This window comes from Eupeodes corollae, chromosome 2, assembly GCF_945859685.1.
Source record: "Eupeodes corollae chromosome 2, idEupCoro1.1, whole genome shotgun sequence".
Taxonomy (NCBI): domain Eukaryota; kingdom Metazoa; phylum Arthropoda; class Insecta; order Diptera; family Syrphidae; genus Eupeodes; species Eupeodes corollae.
This window is the reverse complement of record NC_079148.1, coordinates 96070365-96091376: the sequence shown is the minus strand read 5'-3', so window position 1 is coordinate 96091376 and position 21012 is coordinate 96070365. Positions and strand designations below refer to the sequence as shown.

General features: G+C 30.9%; 1 protein-coding gene across 1 annotated transcript in view; it reads left to right on the top strand.

Annotated features, from left to right (window-relative positions):
• LOC129948285 (homeobox protein araucan) overlaps nucleotides 1–21012 on the top strand; it is a 110283-nt gene that overhangs the window by 51484 nt on the left and 37787 nt on the right. Inside the window, exon 4 of the mRNA XM_056059226.1 lies at nucleotides 6859–6977. Within this exon, the coding sequence (XP_055915201.1) occupies nucleotides 6859–6977 (119 nt within the window). The remainder of the gene's footprint in view (nucleotides 1–6858; nucleotides 6978–21012) is intronic.

Sequence of the window (21012 nt, the reverse complement as noted above, 5' to 3'; positions counted from 1 at the left end):
ATCAGACCACATCTATATAAAAGATTAATGCCTCTGGTGGAATCAAGCCGCTCAAGAGTACACTCTCAAAATAGTCGTCGTTCGGATAGAACGCCCCGAAATTTAAATTGTTGGTCGAAAACATAGCTCTTGCAATGTGACCTCGAACTAGTTTTATCACGAAATTGTCAATTCTGTTGACTCGAGCCCCGTTGTATAGGACCTCGTTGGAATTGTAATGCACATAAGAAGACTCGGCTGTTCGAAATAAGCCGGTTGAGCGTCGTAAACACTGCCGCTCGAACACCCGAAACTTCTCCATCTGAGAAGGGGTAACGTTGAACCACACCATAAACGATCATGAGGGCCATGTAGCAAATAACCTTCACTCTGGGGTCAAGCCGACTGCTAAAAAACAGCCGTTTCGTCAGAGCGAAGGCTTCTCTGGCCCTGGTCAGAAAAGCATTTATGCGTCAGTCGAAATACAAAAAATGATCTTACTAGATACCGAGGTACGTCACCACACTTTAGCTCGCTAATCGCTGCCCGCGATGATCAACGATGACCATCTTGCTCCAATTCTTGCACGTATCGCTCGCCATCGGAGTCCGGAACAGAATTGTCTCCGACTTCTGGACATTTATTTTCAGTTTCCAGCCGTCGCAATATCAATGAAACTTGTTGAAATCTCAACCTTTCGGGCCTTCGACGTACGCAATTGCCTTTTTAAGGCTACCTATCAGATCACTGGTGAAAATGCTGAAGAGAATCGGTGAATTCACCGCTTCCTTCCGAATTCCTTGTTGAAGACCATTTTAAATTGTTGGATGTTGTGGTAGAAGTTACATCGCCACTTTTGACAACAAACTTTCTACCGTTAAGCATATCATAAAGTATATACAACAATGGCTTGCTTATGCCAAGCCTGCTCAGTTTTAGGTAAAGACCCTCTAACCATAGGGTGTCAAAGGGCTTTTCCAAATCAACCAGAACAGCACCTGTGCATTGTTGTTTTGATTTATTCCATTAGATATCGATAGACGCAGCATGAATTGTGCCATGACCCGCCTTGAACCCGAACTGTTTCTCCGAAATTATTTTGCTGTCCGCAGCCCACTTAGTAAGAGACCTTTTGATGATCTTTTCGAAAACTCTGCTCATGCTCGGAAGAAGACCTATCGACCGAAGATTTGACAGTTTGGAGTTGTCCTTTCCCTTTTTCGGGAGAGGATGAACCACAGCAGTCTTGCAATGAACTGCATTATATCCATTATACAGTCCAAAGCACTAACCACCATGCCACGAGTAGCAATACTGCAATATTCTGACGTAATTGTTTTATCCATTAAAACACTTTCAGTAAACTACGTTATTGAAAACAATGGTCTTGGACTCATATTTTTTTTTGGGTTTTTAAAAATCGTCTTAAGCTGTTTTCGTTTTCTAATATCAGCAATTGTTGAGTGTCTATTTAAGAGGTCATTATTTGTAACTGAAAATTTGTGGAGACTTTAAAGTCGAAAATAAAAACACAGATTACTACACAAAAAAAAGAAGCCGCCATGCAACCCACACTAACAACTTCCCACCCCGTCTGTTGATTTGTCTTGCTTAAAACCTGAAGTCAATATCTTTTTTTTACTCGAGTCGAAAACCATTTCTTTTTGTTTTTTTTTTTGTAGGATTTAGTGGTTTGTTAAAAAAGTTGTCAGTTGACTTTTTGCTAAAAAATTACCTTTACATTACCAACAACATTTTGCACGTGATGAAATAGCTTGATTTCTACTTGTGTTACACAAAACAAATGATTATTTTTAAAATCCAAAATCAATTTTTACCAAGATTTGGTAATGTCAATCCGATTTGAAAACTATTTTTCGTCAGCTTTTTTGATTTATAAAAAAACGTTAATTGATTTTTTTCAAAATTATATTAGTTAGGTATCACTTCACAATATATTTTATAAAACTTAATTCAGGTCGTTAGTGTTGTTGGTTCGTGAAATATTTTGGGTAAGATTGCTATTGTAAAAAACCACCCACTCATTTTATTGAAGTCGATATCTCTACTGGTTCTTGAGATATGGACGATGAAAAAAGCTTCTTTTATTTAGATTCTAAAGAACTTGAAACGTCGACCAATGACAACATTTTCAATTCGACAGATCGGATCTATTTCAATAACTTCTTATGAGAAGTTTAAAGCATACAATCCATTACCGCCTTTTGGTAGTTTAATTGATTGGTTTTCTATCCTAAGTAACTGAGAAGAGGTGTCAAACTTTCACAAAAGAGTTCTTAAAGCTAACAAGTGATGATGGTTTTTCAAATAATGAAATTATGACCTATTTGAAATGATAAATTTGAATTTTATTGATATACCGAAAAAAGCGAAACAATCAAAACATTAAATAATATTACAATTTGAAGTAAAGTTAAAGAAAATTCCAGAAGCACGTTTTTGAAGGGTTTGTAGTAATATAGTTGACATTATGTACATTTGAAACAAATAGTGATGAATTTACAAGTTTTTTTCCTCAATTGAGCAAATTATTGAACATTATTTGTTTAATTTTTCTTATCAGCAAATTTTACTACAGAATTTCGATACGTTTCTCATAACTCATATTCAGTTAACAGATTTATGACTTAGAAGTGAATTGAATCAAATTAACAAAATAAATGATGAAGATTTTTTTTATTTTTTCATGCTAAATGATTCCATTAGTGTGCAATTAAAACAAAATTAATTCCAGGCAATCATCGGCAATTCAGCAGTCAGCTTGGCTGTAGCTGTTTATGTTTCTGCTTCTGCCGCTGCTGGCTGGCGCTTCTTTATAGACTTTTAGCATTATTCAGCTTGCCAAAAGCAAAACGCGAACAGGTGTGTTAAGTTGTTGATGTCGAACTTTCAACATCTATGTTTATGTGTTCACTTTGGCGTAGAGTATAGCGAGAGATATTCTATAGAGCTACATATATATATTTATTATATTTTTTTGTTTTTCTGTGAAACACAAGTTGAGAGTTAAAATATTATATTATAATGCTTTTAGTAATGCGTTCCACTTAATTTATTTGTAGTTTTTCCATTTCCATTTTTCCTATTTTTTGTGCTGTTTTTCTTTTTATCTGTGTAATGATGAAAACTTAATTAGAAGAGTTCACATTGCGTGCGGCTGCATTTTCCACTTACGAGCCTTCGACATGATGGTCCCGCAAAAGTACACATATATAGACATATGCATTTAGGTAAACTCGGTGCACCATCATCACGCACTTATGCAGCGATCCATAATTATTATTATGTTATGATGATATTGAATTGATGCAAAAAGTTGGCTACAAATAGACGAAGATACACACACATTTAATGTAGATGCAAAATAATATTTTTTTCGTCCTTACTCATTATTTTTGAAAGCATCAATCGACGCAAAAATTATCACTCGGTACATTTTTGTATATTAATGAATATTTTTTTTGTTCATTTTATTTGCATGGGGGAGGTGCGTGTTATGCGTTTTAATATCTATGTGAAGTAGAAACAAAAACAAAAAAAACAACTGTGATTCGCTTATAATTAAATAAGTTAATTATATGGTGGTTTTTATTGAAGCAACCAACGATACCTACCGCTACTCTCTTTTTATTATTTAATCCAATGGAAAGCTGCGCTGGAATAATATTTTTTTTTTTGTGTGATGTATCTGTGTTAATTTAAAATTAATTTTAACCACGCAAGCTGTATCCATAGCACTGTTCATTTTTCAATATCTCTATCTATAAATGTAAATATTTGCAAAGCACATTCTATGAAGCCATTTTTTCTGGTAGAATTAAAAAGGCCAAGTATGCACGAGATCCAAATACTTTTTTTTTCATTCAGCTGACATTTTTGTTATGAATAAAAGGTGTTTCAAAAAATGTAAGGTTTGAATCTATCTATTCTAGCTATACAATCATTAAAAACAGGCTGGTAGTACAATTCACCGTAAAAGTCTCACCTGTACCTTTTTAACTTCCCATAGGAAATTATTGTAATGGGTCCGACTTGTCTAATTGAAAATTTTTATATTTCTCAACGTATCAAGGTCCCTAGAGTCGAAATCAAAGATTTTTAGAAAGATGTCTTTGCATGCATGTGTAACACTGTAAGTACGTTCGTACGTCTGTACGTTCTCGACGTTTTATCGTCGTCCATAGCTCAAGAACCAGAAGAGATATCGACTTCAAATACATTTGTTTTACAGACAATAATGCAGAAAGATTCAGAAAGGGTTAAATATCCCACTAACTAATGATGCTAGAGTCTTGAATAAAATTTTATACCATATATTGTAACGCGATACCAAACCAGTACATTTTTTGAAAAAAAAAAAAATCCATTCAAGGGTTTTTTTATAAATCGAAAAAAAAAACTTAAAAAAAATTTATCACCTCGAAAATGCTACGAATAAAATATGATTTCATCTCTAAAATAATTTTGTGTGACGAAAAGTTACGTTTTTAACATTCGGTAGAATTTTGAGAAAAATCAAATTGACAGTTTTTTTATAAAAAAATAAAAACATAAGAAAAACAATTCTCAAAGTTGGTAAAAATTGAATTTCAACTAAAATATCTTTTCATAACTTTGAGATATTGGCTTTAAGCTTCTTTTATCTTATAAAAAATATTATTGTCATTATTCTGTAAAATTTTGAGAAAATTCGAATAAACAGTTTTTTTACAAAAAAAAAACTTAAAACCTAAAAAAATTACTTACACTTGGTAAAAATTGGTTTTCGACTCAATTATCTTTTCAAACATTTGAGATTATTACTCCAAACTTATATTATCTTATACGAAATATTGTTTTTAATATTCGGAAAAATTTTAACTATAATCGAATTGAATCAACAGTTTTTGTACAAAAAATAAAAACTTAAAAGAAAAATCAACAAAAGTTCGTAAAAATTGATTATCGACACAAATATATTTTCAAAAATTTGAACTTATAGCTTCAAACTATTTTTAACTTATAAGAAATATTGTTTTCAGCAATCGAAAAATTGAATAAAATTTTTTAAAAATTGATTTTCGACTCAAATGTCTTTTTAAGATATTGGCTTTAAACTACTTTAATCTTTCAAAAAATATTGTTGGCAAAAAAATACTAAAACTTAGTTAAATTCACTTTCGACTCAAATAGCCTTTCAAAACTTTGAGACATAGGTTTTAAACTAAGTTTGTCTTTAAAAATATATTGTTGTCAACATTCAGTAAAATTTGGAGAAAAATCTAATTGACAATAGATTTTTGAACAATACTACAACTTGGTAAAAATTTACTTTCGACTCAAAAGGATTTCAAAAATTAAAAATATTGTCTTAAAACTTTTTTTATTGCACAGAAAATATTGTTTACGATATTTAGTAGTTTTTTTTTTATAAAAAACCAACAGTCCGTTTTTTTTATACAAAAATTAAATCTACAAAAAATAATCCACAAATTTGGTTAAAATTGATGTTCAGATCTTGATATTTTCAAATTAAACTGTTTCTTGATATGAAAAATATTGGTGGAAATTTTAAATTTTTTAAGAATAATTCAACTGACAACTTTCTTAACCCAACACGAAAACCTACAAACTTTTTAGCAAGACAAATCGACAGACGGGATGGGAAGTTATCATTGTGGGTCACATCTCAGCCTCGTTTTGAACAAGTAATCTCAACGCTGCTGCCAGAAAAATAATATTAAGCTTTCGAACTCAAAAAAAAAATGTCTTCACAAAGTATAATTTTTATATTAAAATATAGTTATTTTTGTACTTTTTAAAAGACCCAATCAGCGAATATACGACAGTAGTGTTTGTTGATTTACTGGCTTGAGGTCTTGTTAAATAAAACACCTTTAGGAATACGTCGCGGTGGGGGCTTCATATTGCTAACATTCTTTTTGAAAAACTAACTGTTTTGGATTAGGCTCAAAACGAAAAAAATTAAGTTATCTTGTGGTCAAAAGTTGAATTATTTACAATACGAATTTTAAGAACACTTAGAACAAATAGATTTAAGAAAACTACTTTAGGAGCGTAGACAAGACACCTTGATACAACCGATTGAATTGTCTCAAAAACCAAAATACACACATATTTTTAAATTTAGATTTTTCGAGGTTAGTCAATAATTCACAAAAATATTGATTACTGGGCAAAATAGTACTCATCTACAAAACATCTTGAAACAAGTTTTTTTTAATAGTTTTTCTCTTGTTTTTAACTTTGGGATGTAAAAATATTTCCTTCTGAGGCTATTTTTAAGTATGCAACTTTTGTTTTTAAATTTACTACTTGTAATTTCTGATTTTCAGAGAAAGTATAGCACAATGATGTTAGTGCTTTCCTGTCTTTGATTTTGTATGTCAACTCTATTTTGCCAAATTGCTTCTCCTGAGTAATATCGAGATAAGCTTCTTATCTTATTTTTGAACATCTGCGTTCTGAAAACCATATGATCGACAGACATAGTTGTAAGCTCATATTGTAGTTAATTTATTTGCCCTAAAATTGTTCAACATAATTATATTGAAAAAACCCTAACCACGTTAAGATTTGACTTGAAGTGCTAACCAAAAATTAAGAATTTCCGAATTTGTAGCAATATCTGCGTCTATTAAAATGAAAAAGGTACAGAAGATAAAAACAATAAAAACAAGTCACTAAAGCTTACCCATGCGGGTATTGTGACCTAAATTAATAAATAATTCACTACTTTCATTCAAAATGATGTCTTTTGTCCCGAAGTCCATTAAATTTCCCTTATATGTATTACAAATTTAATAATTCAGCAATAACTCTATTTATAATTATCATATAATAATTTTTCCTTTCCAGAGTAACCCTTATGCCTTGAAGGAGAGTGGTCCTGGGTCTGATATGAGTGCGTGGACATCGGCTGGCTTACAGCCGACAACCGGATATTATCCTTATGACCCAACACTAGCTGCGTACGGGTAAGTTTATCCAAAAGAATTTTTCTTTTTTTTTTTACAGAAATCCATAAATCTGTTAACATCATATCGATTCAATTCGATTGTCATAAATAACCAAGTCACGTATATACCTCAAACGATTCAGCTCCTATAATATATATTTATTATCAGAAACCGACTTGGAGTCCCATTACATCCCCGAGTATACAATCATGCTTACATAAATATATCTCAGTTAAGAACTCAACGCTTTGGAATTCATAAATCATAACGATTAAATAATTGTAGCCATTATCAGTCGTTGAGATTATTATTGGTCGATTATTCGGTGAGGTACTCGTATATGTGTATTTAATCGAACATAAATTCAATGAGAGGGGTGGCAATAAATATAAACAATACAAACAAACAAAAAATAAAACAAGGAGACTAAATTAAGTAATTTATCGGAGTAACTATAGACTATAGACATAGACATTATAATAATATGCATGAAGAACTTCAATGACCCATATCTGATTAGATATTAATTTATTATTTTGTATATTAATATCGAATAATGTTATTATTAACCACAATTTAGCGCAGCTAAATTTGTATAGTTTAACTAGAGTTGTATCTGTTATGGTCTAAGTATGATATAAGTTGGTTTTGTATTTTTATAAAGATTATGATATAACTATGTTTGCCATATAAACAGGGCTGGACTAAATACTGGAAATATTTGTAAAGGAAATGTATTTCCTAATTTCATCAAAAGAAAGATTTAATGTTTATTCTTGCCTTATGAATAATCCGCTCCTGTTTTTTTTTTGTTGGCCTGGCCAAACACCAGAACAGAAGACATGCCTGATTCCTATAGTGAGGGTGCATTAAATAAGGAACAGCGGCGGCACTTTTCATATTCGTTTGATATCATTTGCTTGTGTACTTATCACTCATATTATGGGTTGCAATCATAAACTTATTATCCTTGTCCTTTGTTCTTTATAGATACTCAATTTTAATGTTTGTTTTGGTTTGAATGTAAACACTTGACCCAAAACAGATTAATTATAAAGTATATTGCGGACATAAAAATTGTACTCTATAAGGTGGAAAATACATACAATTTGTACTGATACGTTGAAAGAATTGTATACATTTTCTATTTTTATTTTATTAAAATATTTGATATTTCGCACACGTAATTTATAGTTTAAAAATGTTTTGTGTTCGTGCAAAGTACCTTTAATTATTGACCTGATTTAAGGTTTGAAAAATGTTAAGAAATTTAGATTCAAATAGTCGGAACCAACTTGAATTTTGTTATACTTACAGCCAATTCCTTAAAAAGGTTCTAAAATCATTTTAAAACTCGATATAATAACTCTGGGTTTTTCTTAAAATGCAGCTTTAAAAATATTTAGAACACGAGTATTTATTTCACTTTCAATAATTTTCTCAGATTTTTGTGTAAGTTTATTATTGAATGTTAATGACTGAGATCCCGGTTTAATAAAAGAATATTCTAACTAATAATAAACTACTTGCAAAAGCACCCGATAGGATTTTTTGACATACATTCTGTCAGGACATCCTATCGAGTAATAATATTGAATGTTTGTGAGTTTTTATTTAGCGGAAAACAGTTTTGTCTTGATTTCAGTTTGACGATTTAATTCATTTTAATTTTTATTTTTCTGTCGTTAGGAATATTGGTCTTTGTATTTTCAAAATTATTTTTTATTGTTTGCTTATAAAATGTCTTGCTTATTCGGTTCTTATAAATTTTCAAAGTTCTGCGGTTAGAATGTCCATGGACCTTAATGTTACAGAAATTGAAAAAGGGTATATGAAACTTTTTTGAAACGTTCATAGAATAGAAGTTACCGTGACGGGAGTAAACTGGTCTCGTCCTTTTTGGGAAAAACATTAATGAAAGTAACACTGATTTGAATCTTGTATATCGTTTTTCAAAACAAAGTATAACTAAATAGATATTTTGGCGTCTTAAAAAGACATAATGCTCACACAGACAAATTGACTTCTTTAAACAAACAAAAAGTCAAACTGTGGACATATTGGATTGAGATTCAAAGTTATTTCTTAACAAATTGACCATGGTTTTATGTCCTCTTGTGTAGTTAGAAGCTCAACATTAAAACATAAATACAGTTGTATTTATAAAAATAGCAGTGCTCTCCAAATAAAAGAAAAAGTCTTCAAATATCAACGTTATAATATATGTCATTAAACTTCTAATAACAAACTAAAATGTATTCATAATAACAGAAAATAAGTATTATCGATTTTTTACTGTATGGTTTGTCATAGTAAAAACCGTTTTTTAAATATATGGCTGTTCATAAAAGTAGCAGTGCATAGCAAAGTACTGGGGCCCTACTATGTAACTCAATTCTACAATGAAATTGCTCGAATCCGAAAAATTAGTAGAATGCATCGGTTTGACTACTTTCGAACCAAAGAAAATCGAATAGTTCTAGTAGTGCCAACTGAATTCCTTTGAACTTTCGAATAAATGAGGAACTAGGTAACTCGAAAGTAGAATTCAAAACAAGGCCAAAGCGAAAATAATCACTCTACATCAAATTTGTCAAAGTGTAAGTAAAATGTTGAATATGGGTTACATCTACCACCCTAATTACACCGGGAATTCGTGACTTTTGCAAAAAATTACGTTTGGACTTTCGTTTTTCGTCCTCATGCATTTCAAAATTCATTATCAGCTCTTTCGATTGGAGTCAAAACTTCAGCAAGTACTTTTGACATGGTTTGCTGTGCAATTCATGCGAACATAAATCCGTCTTTAGAAAGACGATAGCTCTTAACAGAACTAAAACAAAAGTATATATTTTTCATTTCATTTCAAATATTCTACCGTATATATTTGTACAAACCTTTTCTCACTCAGCTACATTATTTTGGTATTACCTCTTATTCTTCGAATTGAAGCGAATTGAACACTATTGTACCGTTCTTCATTTCTTTTTTTGTTTTGTTTTGAAAAATGTCAAAATGTAAACAACTCGATACGCAGTCGAAAGTACAAATATTTTTGAAAACAAGTTGGTACAACCGGCATCCGATTCTACTTTCATCCGTAGTATGATTTGAAATTAGAATCGGAAATGAGTTTCGAATAGAATCAAAAGTAGAATCGAGTTACATAGTAGGACCCCTGCTTTATTTTCAAAGAAATTTGAAAAATATGCAATTAAAAACTGATATGTTAGCTGTTTTTTGTCAACATATTAGAAGCGTCAAATCAATTAAGGAGATAGTAAAAATTTTACTGAATGTCAAAAATTCTTGTTTTTCGTAGTATTTAATTTTATTACAAAATTGAATTTTATTAATATGTATATAAAAATTCCGTATCACGTAAATTAGCTTATTGCCATAATATTGAAAGCACTTAATGAATCTTTTTGAAAGTCTTTCCAGGAGTTTGTGATGTTATTATCTGTATAATAAATTATTTTAAGTCTCTTGGTTCGTAGAAGATGACGGAAGAAAAAAGTACATACCTGTGCACGACTTCATTTAAATGTTAAAAACGATGACTTTTAGTTTTTCTTTTGAGAAATCATAAATTTTGTCATTTGCATGAACTTGTTGTATTTATTTAATTTTAGCGAAAATGGACTCAGGGAGTTTTCAAAGAACGACGACGATATCTTATATATAAAAACGGATCGCAAAATGTGTTGGTTACCGCCTAACTCAACAACGCTTGGACCAATTTAGCCAATTTTTTTTTATAATGTTCGTTGAAGTTCGAGTATTGTTTTAACGGCGAGAAAAATTCAAATAATTGCCGGAAAAAACATAAAAACAGTCCTTTTCTTTTTCCCATACAAATGTTTTCTAACTAAAAAGTAGTCGGCTGAAAGAATTTGTAATTTATATTTGATTTGATCTAATCGTACTGCACAAGCACGTGAAGACCAAATTGAACGTGAAATAATTCGAATATCACAAACGCGTGAAGTGCGAGCGCGACATTTAACTAATGATCGCTCAAGTTTAAATCGATTTCAACATTTCGAAGAACTCTGCAAGGACAAAGGTTTTGCAGCAATGCAAATTGATTGTTTGGGATGAATGTACGATTCATAAGCAGGAGATTTTCGTCAAACATTGCCAGTGATTCCATGATCAAGATGATGAAATCAATGCTGCATTATCTTTCCTCAAAGTTTTTGTCATTTAACGAAATCAAAAGAAGAACTTATTCAGAAGGTGTTTCCAGATGTTTTTCAAAATTAAAGAAACCATGAAAACTCGCTGGATTTGCCAGAATTGCCACCTCACAATCTTCAATTAAAGGTTAGATCAATGGAGTTATAGTGTTGCGAAATATCAATCACCATCGTCTTTGCAACGGAACACGGTTAGGGATAAAAAAAATTACTGAACAACGTGATAGAAGAAACTACTCAAGGGAAAGTATAAAGGAAAAGATGTTCTTATTCCAGGCATCCCAATGATTCCGAGTGATGTGCCATTTGAGTTTAAACGACTATTGTTTTCAGTGCGGCTTGGTTTTGCTATGACCATAAAAAATCATTGAGGGTTTGTGGTATTAATCTAGAAAACCCATGTTTTTCAGATGTTCAATGGTATGTTGCCTGTTCCCGTGTTGGAAAACCATCAGATTTGTTTGTCTATGCGCCAAGTAATCAAACAAAAAACATCGTAAATCACAAAGCACTATAATGACAATAAAACTGATTTCTGTTAACAATTATGATTCATATGATAAACAATAAAGGGATTAGTTACTTTTAAATCGTTATATATATTTCATTTAATTATTTTTTATTCACAACAGGAGAATGTTAAGCCATGACTTTAAAATACGTATTAACAAAAGCAACCACTTTACAAATCTTTATGACATGACGAAGTCTGTAGAGTCCGCTAGTAATATAATAAAAAAGACTTTTTTGATAATTCTAAGAAAAATAAATTTCGTTTAAAAAAAAATGCAAAACTATTAATACACCATGACTATAATTTGTTTTTAATAACTTTCAACCATCCAACATTAATTTTTTCGCACCTCTTTTTTTTTGTTTTTAATTTTTTATTTATTTAATAGAAACATCGTAATGTGTCAAAAACTGAAACCTCTCTATTTATTACTACACTGCATGGAAGTGTTTTTAAATATTAATTTATCCAACTTAATATCATAATCTAACGTCCAATAGCAATATGTTTTTCAACAAATTACCTACCTTAATTTTAAAACTAAGAAGTCCATTAAAATCAATATATACACATGTATATATACAAATATGATGCTTTTTACATATATACAATCATATGTACATAAATTTCAAGTCTATTTAATTAATTAATTATAGGTATCACTTTTTACGTCAGCTACATAACACTTTACTACATTCATATATACATTAACTTTATGTAAGTATAGGTATGCATATGTGTCCTCATCCTCATCTAACCTATACCAAAAGTTATACGACTTCTAATAAATTAAATTGGATTTGCTCACCATAGGCCATGCAAAACCCATCACAATCATCATTAATCAATTTTGACAAATTTTTCATCATTTAAATATGAGAAACTGATTAACGAATCATGAAGAATGTGTAAACTTTTTTTTCCACCCATTTGTCAAATTGCTTACACATATATATCTATACTCTTGAGAGTATAGGTATTCTTTACAAAAGCCTTACGAGATTTATTAAAAAACTTACTTAACTTGACACAATAATTTACATTTGCTACACAAACATTTATAATAAAAGTTAGTTGGAAGAAAAAAAAATTGGTAAATCCCTAACTTAACTTGAAACTTGGACATCTTTAAAGAGTATAGCCGGGTTGGTTAGGTAAGGTACAAAATACTATGGAATGGATATCCGCTTCCATATCCATTGAATTTATCCTCAAGTGCTTGTATGTGTGCGAAAGAGTTTAAACCCTCTTTTGGTTGGTGTATAAACAACTCCGCTGCTGCTGGGGTTTGTATAGTATGTGATACAACTCTGAGCAATAAATCGATTATCCCGTTCCGCACCCGCACTACCCTTGCAACCAGATTCATCGAATTTGCATTTATTTAAATTTAAATTTATATAGCGAGACCTATAAATAGGTAAGTTTAGATAAATGTACGTATACAGTATGTATGTGATATCTGCAGTGGGGGTGTTTTTTTTTGTGGCGGCTGGTACTGGTACACCATGTGAGCTGTGCTCATGTACAACATTTCTCCTCAGGCCTGGAAAATTTCTTTTCAATTTCCAGCATAGTCGGCGGCGCGGCGGCGGGCGCTCTGGAGTCGCCAACCCAACCCATTCAATCGAAAATATCAATCCACCTGATGAAAATGAAAATAGATGTGATGCTGATGTCGATGTCGATGTTGAAGTCGATGTGTGTGCCATTGCCATTTGTTGTGCGGAATTGACGGCTGTCTAGTGTTTGAAATAAGGGTGCATGGGTAAATAACTACCGCCACCGATCAAACTCATCCTTATGCTGATGGGGCACAGAAAAAGGGGTGTTTTTGTGCTTTTTTGTGAAAAATCATTTATTTACATTTCTATACCTCCTACCGATTGTCGTCGTCATCTTCATCCTCGTTGTCGGTCGACGGTAAATGAATAAACGAGGGATCCATCATTCATTCGACGCGGTGACGGCGGCGGCGGTGGCGTCTATCTAAAGTACAAACATACATACATACCCAGTTACCAATAACGAAGTAACATTTTGCATCTAAAACCTTCCCATATGATTATCATCTCTTCATCAGCATCAATAGGTTCCACTGGTACATCGACTCGCATTTTTATCAGCTTCGAGCTATCATTGCCACTGTGACGAATGTTTTATGGGGGGTTTTGTCTTCATGCGGATAAAGACGCATCACATTAAGTGATGTCAATTAGATTGATTTGATCGCGCGCGAAATGTTGGAACATTGTATACGATTTTGTGATTTATCTATCGCGTTGCAATTTATAAGTTTTGTACTCCAATGGAATGTGTGAATGTGATGCTTTGTACAATCAGATATTTCACTGAAAAATTCCTGCAAACACATCTTCATCTGACTTTTGTATATTTTGATTCAATACGTGTACATATCCCATTATAAAGGGAAACGGTATTCCATTGAGTCCTTTTTATCAGCGATAGCATGATGTATGACGCTGAATTCATTTGGTTTGTGTGTGTGTGTGTGGAAAAAGTAACGAATCATAATAAGGAATCCTTTTTGTTTGCATCGAAATCATCATCAGTGAATATTGTCAATTGACATGCGAGGCTGCGTGACGTTTGCGTATCAATCAATGTTCCACCCGTTCTTATAGAGTGACAAATTTGAAAGAACCCCTATCTTGATTTGAGTTTATATTTGATAGATGAGTTTTCTTCTTGTTAATGGGGATTTTCGAAACGTGTTTTTAACATAAATATATAAAATAAAAGTAATACAAAATCTGAAAGCCAAACTGTCTTGCTTTGTATAATCGGTGTATCATGGCTTCTTGAATTCAAACAAAATAAAGAATGAAATAAGAAATTCTGTTTTGATATAAAAGTCCTCGATTCCTTTATATGGGTGATTATACAAAAGTTGGGTAACTCGATGTCATCAACCAATATATACAAAGTCTAAATATTTTTTATTGGGATTACAATTTATTTAAAAACAATGGAAAGACCTTTATTTAGTAACCCATTTTAAGTTCTTCATTTTGAATACAAGTTATTAAAAAAACGTTAATTATTTCTTAAAACGTCAGTCCTTTGGCATGTCTATTAAACATTATCAAATAAATACTACAACTTTTAAAATGCAGTGTTCTTCACTTTACTTTAAAAAAATAACAAATGTTGTGTTTAGTTCCATTCGTCAGTCCGTTGTGTGTTATTTAAATTTGAAATTAGTGTGAAATATCGTCGATCCTCACTCAAAAAATATTCCTGGTAGGCAAAATCTGGTAGAAAATACCAGCAAAAAAACTAGTACGATAGTCCAGGTTTCGTGGTAACTAACTCCAGATTTCATGGTACAAATCCAAAAAACTGAAATATGGTAGAATCTAACAAGACATTTTTTTAACCAGACTTCCTGGTAAAAAAATGTGCTAAAATACTCCAAATTTCATGGTAAATAACTCAAGATTTTCTGGTAAAAAGAAATCTGGTTTTATTTACGAAAAACTGAATTTTTTCCTGGTAAAATGAGAACTATCTGCAATCTGGTAAATAGAACCAGGGGCCCTACTAGTACTCTGTAATGCGTTTCGAAAGCCTAACCGATTCGAATATGATATTCGCTTCATTTATGAATTGGTAATCTGTAAAACGTTCGAATAAAACAATCATCTAGTACTTTAACTAAGCTCTATAAGCAAGTTACTTGAAAAAATAATCAATTTGGTTTCAGACCCTTCCATAGCACCAATCACCAAATTTTGGGAATCAAAAACCATGTAAAAGAAAAATTTTGTAGAAAAGAGTCGACTGACTTAGTACTTTTGGACAATGAAAAGGCTTTCAATACGGTCTGGCACAACGCATTGATTCACAAACTTGTTAAATTTCCAATGGCGACAGTAAAAATTATTCAAAGCTTTTTAAGTGGGAGACAAGTTTGTAGCAAAAGTACAAGACAATTTATCTTCAGTACATAATATTCCATATGGAGTTCCTCAAGGCACAGTACTTGATACCATCTTCTCTAATATATTTGTCTCCGATTTACCAAATCTTGAAAATAATATTGGTATTGCAATGTTCGCTGATGACACGGCTATTTTTACATCGGGCACTTACTTTCAGGACGTCTGCAATACGTTGCAAGTGAGTCTTTCTTCAATAGAAAAATACTTTTTTAAATGGAAGATTAAAGTAAATCCTTTGAAACGCAAGCTATTTGGTTTACAAGGCGTCGAAAATCTTGTTTTCTTCCAAATAATGTACAACTTCGAATGGGCTCTGTTAATATTGACTGGTCCGAACATTATCGATATCTTGGGGTTAAAATAGACAAAAATTCAATTTTCACAAACATATATCTACAACTATTGACAAGATAAATCTATATAAAAGAATTTTGTACCAATTAATATCTAGGAGTTCTAAACTTAGGAAAGAAAATAAAATTTTAATGTACAAATCAATTTTCCAATCTATCCTCATATACGGTGCTCCTATTTGGTACGAATGTGCCAAAACTCACAAACTTAAGCTTCAAACATGTCAAAACAAAGTTCTTAAAATAATGCTTGATTTAACATGGTGCTATTCAATTTACAGGCTTCATGAACAAAGCATTGTCAATCTTTTGGACTCCCTTATCGAAAATTTGACACACAAATTTTATGTAAAATGTTCCTTCTCTGATAATGAACTGATTGAATGTTTATCTCCACTATAAATTTACATATACATATTATGTATTTTGTACTAAATTATGTGTTTTCGATAGAGTCTTTGAAATTGGGCTAAATGAATTTACAAACAAATGTATTTGAAAATATACAATTCATAAACTTAACGTGGGAGTTTTGCAATATTAGTTTTTTTGTAGCTTTCCCTTGAATTATTAATATTAAAATTCATTTACAACTTATTATTTTTATATGTTAGTTTAAATCTATAGTTGAAAAGGAAAATGTTTATCCTAAACCTCTAAAAATAGAATGTTCTTACTAAATGGAAAAGAAATAATGTATATTGCTACTTAAATAAATACAAAAATACAAAAAATCTAGTACTTTTTCTATTTATTGAATAGATTTGCCGATTTTCGAAGTGTTTCTTAAGAGATTTGTCAAAGGAATAATACAAAATTTTGGTATATTTTTACCTGGCAGGTAAAAACAGTCTTCTGGTACATATTACCAGAAATACTGGGAGATCAAAAATTATCTTTTTTCTAGTTAATAAAATCAGGAATTTTTTGGTCTAGTATATATTTTCCTTTAGATAAAAACCAGTCTTCTTTGATGGTGAAACATCAATTTTAGTACAAAATACCTATCAAGCCCTTCCGGCCAAATAATCGTAAACTAAATGGCGCTTCCGATAACTTAGTTTATAGAGAAATCTTTAAATATTTTTCATATCTTCTTTTAAATCTTTTCTTTTTTTTTACATGTAAGAGACGATGTTGATGTGAATGTTTTCTTTAGGAATATTACCTATACCTTATGCGTTCTTTTTAGTAGGAATAATAAAATTAAATATATGCTATGCAGGATTCAGCTACATTTTGAGTAAAAAAAAATCCCTATATATTCTGCCAGAGTTCTAGCACATTTTTACCAGAAATAAATTCCTGGTATATTCTACCAGAATTCTGGTACATTTTTACCAGGAAAAACAAATGTCTTGTAAATTCTACCAGAAATCTGGTGTATTTACGAGGTATTCTTCGAAAAATCTCCTGGTAAAACTAATCAGGATTTTCTGGAAAATTTTACCAAGACGCCTGGTAGGAATCTAAAAACAACTTTTTCTGGATAAATGTAGCGGGAAATCTGGTCACCGGTACCAGTAAGTGTTTTTTTTTTTTTTTTTTGAGTCCAACTTTGAATTTTAATGTTGGTAATGAAGTTATTTGTGGATCGCACAATTTGACAGTCAGCCAGTCAACATTTCAGTCCTATTATGAGTCGTTATTTCTTTTATTAATCTTACATTTATGCATATTAAACTATGATTAGTTAAAATGAAGTTTTTTGATATTTGAAATTACAAAAAAAAACCATAGTCCTGATTACAAACTCAAATTGTATCTTTTTTATCAGTCCATTAGTGTGAAAAAGATGTGTTTGATGTTTCCATGAATCAAATAATAAAAAAAAAACAGAAGTAACAAACTTTATTAAAAAAAGAAAGAGATTTAAAAAAAAGTAATTCTATAATTTTGCAATAAGTTTTTTTATGGAGAAAAAGAAATTATTTTATTTTAAGTTTTATTTTATTGATTTATTAAAAAAATACTGACCGTTTAGTAAAATTACCTCAAAATAATATACAAAATATGTTTTGTAACATTCTAGTATAAAAATGTTAAGAGGCTGTTATGAAGACTGGAATAGTTAACTTTCGTAGTTTTATATTTTAATTGCTCTTCATTTCATGATCATTTATAGTTTTAAAATAAATACTTAGAAATATTTATTAAAACTATGTGAAAGTAGTAAAAGATAAGGGAGTAACGTTACGTTAAATGTTCAAAAGGCTGTTTTGAAGACTGATATAGTATATGTTCTCCCAGTTTTACATATTAATAATTATTTTGAATTCTTTCTAAGTGATTTTAATACTTTTAAAAGACATTTGCCATTATTAAATTTTTACTATTCTTACTAATTTTTATAAAATTTTATTATAATACTTTCAAAACTGTGTATTTTCTCAGTACTATGTTACTTCGAAAGTCCCTGGCAGTCAAATTCTGAAATTTTAAAATATCTTACAATGTACTCAAAAAAGTGGCTGGCCGGATTTGGAACAATAAATTAATTACATTAACCATCTCGAATTTGTAGAAGTTTGATTTGATAACTATCATAAACAAAATGTCCTTAAAAGTTACCTTACTTTTGTATATAATCAACCATAAGTCTAATTATTGTAAATTTTGCTATAAAATTCAGTGTCCTAAAGATTAATTTTAAGCCTTGTTTTAATTCTTACTGTTGCAGACAAGTTTTGGCATAGTAAGTCCATACAACAGAAAAACAAAATGTAAGAAAGTTATCAAAAATTCAATGAAATATAGTAAACGGACGTATACGCCTAAGTGAACCATAATTTTAAATTCTTCGTTAATATGCAACATTTATAGAATTTTTGGTCTATAATGTTAAAAACACATTGTTTTGATATGAATTGACAATTGTTCACTATCTTTCTGAATAATGAATGAATTTAAAAATATTAAACTTAAAATATAAAAGGATACTAGAAAACAAATTTTTGTAGCACTTAAACAAATGAATAAAAAGGATGAATAAATACAAAATTGGTAAAATAATTAATAAATATATAAAAAATGACAGAATAAATACAAAAATTGTACAAGCCTTTTTCAAACCATGGAGCTTTTGTAATTGTGCTGCATTCGGAAGTTGATATTTATAAGAGAAGAAAACCAAATGGAAAATAGATATCAGCTTTTATGTTGAGAAAGTATTGGATATTTATGTCTATTAACTCAAAAATTTTGACAGTTTTTAAAAATTTGTAGATTTTTCTAATTTAAGTAGATATTTTAAAATGTTAACTTCCATTTTATTTTCAAGCAATGAAATGTCTGCATCTGTCTTTTATAACAAAAAAATAAAAAAAACGGTCAAAACTACGTTAAATTTGAATCAGTTATTAGTGCTCTTTTAGATATTTATTCCGTGGCAAAATTCTTGCAGATTATTGGATGACTTACTAATTTCATTAATTTATTAACTAGAGTGGTTCGCTTTTTTCCAATAGACTCAATGAACTTCAGAAGCCAGAAGCCTATACTTCCCTTCTTAGAAAAGTAAAACCAAGCAATTTCTACAGCTCTATTTGCCACAAATGTATCCTTTCTAACCCAAAATAGACCTTATGCCATCCCGCCTGTAGGCACCATTGCAATCATCAATATAAAATGAATAAAAATAATAAAATCGACTGAAATGTATGTTTTATTGCCATAATAAACTCCTAACAGTTCCACAGTGACTTTGTGGATTTACGAGCGACATTCTGCCACCGAACTTTCCTTATTCCTTATAAAATATAACAACAACAAAAAAAGCACGCCTGCTTCCTTTGAACCCTATACAGTTATACATTTACATTCTCATGTATCATACAAAATAATACACTCCCTTTCTCGCGTTCCGGTGCTATAACCAATAAAAAAGAAGTCACCGCACATAAATCTGACAATCAAACCCCACGAACTGGTAACAAGCCAATTCAATTGGATTTTTGATTTATTTTATATTACGGGTATTATCATGGCAGCTTTACCGCTGCCGATTTATGGAATTGTTTTACTATCATTATTGTTAGATTGTTTTTAGGCTTTTATATAGCCTATAGATGGTTTTTCAGAGATGCGTTTTGTGACAATTTTTGTAAAGACTTCTGCAGACTTTTGTTTCATGTTTGATGCATATTATCACTTTTACCACCTTCCTCTGTCCTTGGGATAAATGTTGGTGTTTGTATGTATTTGAAATGGAGTGGCGGCCGTGGTTAAAAAAATGAGGGTGTTATAGTTTCGCGTGATCGGAAAACCACTAAAGTACTTAGTTGTTATGACTTGAGTCTTATTAAGAAATAACTCAGTTGTTCTGTTGTACGAATAAACACCTTTGAGGGTAACCGTGCCGCCGTCGTCCTCATCGTTGCTGCCGTCAATATGTGGGGCTGCGTTCAAACGACAACAACAACTCTTACATACTCTCCGGACAACTTGCGTGACTGTGACTAGCTGTGTAGTTCCTTTTTTCTTTGCTTATCTGGCAAACATTGTTGCATATATCAAAACTAGTATAAGTCTATGTTGCAAGTATTTGCCTGGCCAGGTACTGCTGGTACAGTGACATTGCACTCCAGAGACGATGAAGTTTAATATTTATGTATTATTGTTCTTATAACTGTCAACCGAACCCATATAACAGCCGAGCCGCCACTTAAGTAGTTCGGAATATATCTAACACTTTTGAGAGTTTGATTAAAGAAAATGATGTTATACAAAGCGTTCACTCAAAAGGAGGTGATATCAACGTACATATTTATACGTGTTCATAATAATGTATGACGCGTGAAGTGAAAACGACCATGTTCCGCATCGCTTCTGTTTAAATTAATGATAACAATTATTTGATTATTTGTTTGCACTGCAATGATGATTCTATTTATACAAAGCTATGTCGTTCAATTGAAATTGTTTCTTATTTCTTGATTTTTATTTACACAATTATGACTTTTTTAGGAAAACAAATGTTTCTATCTTGAGGGTTTTTTTTTGCTGAAAGTATCTATAAAT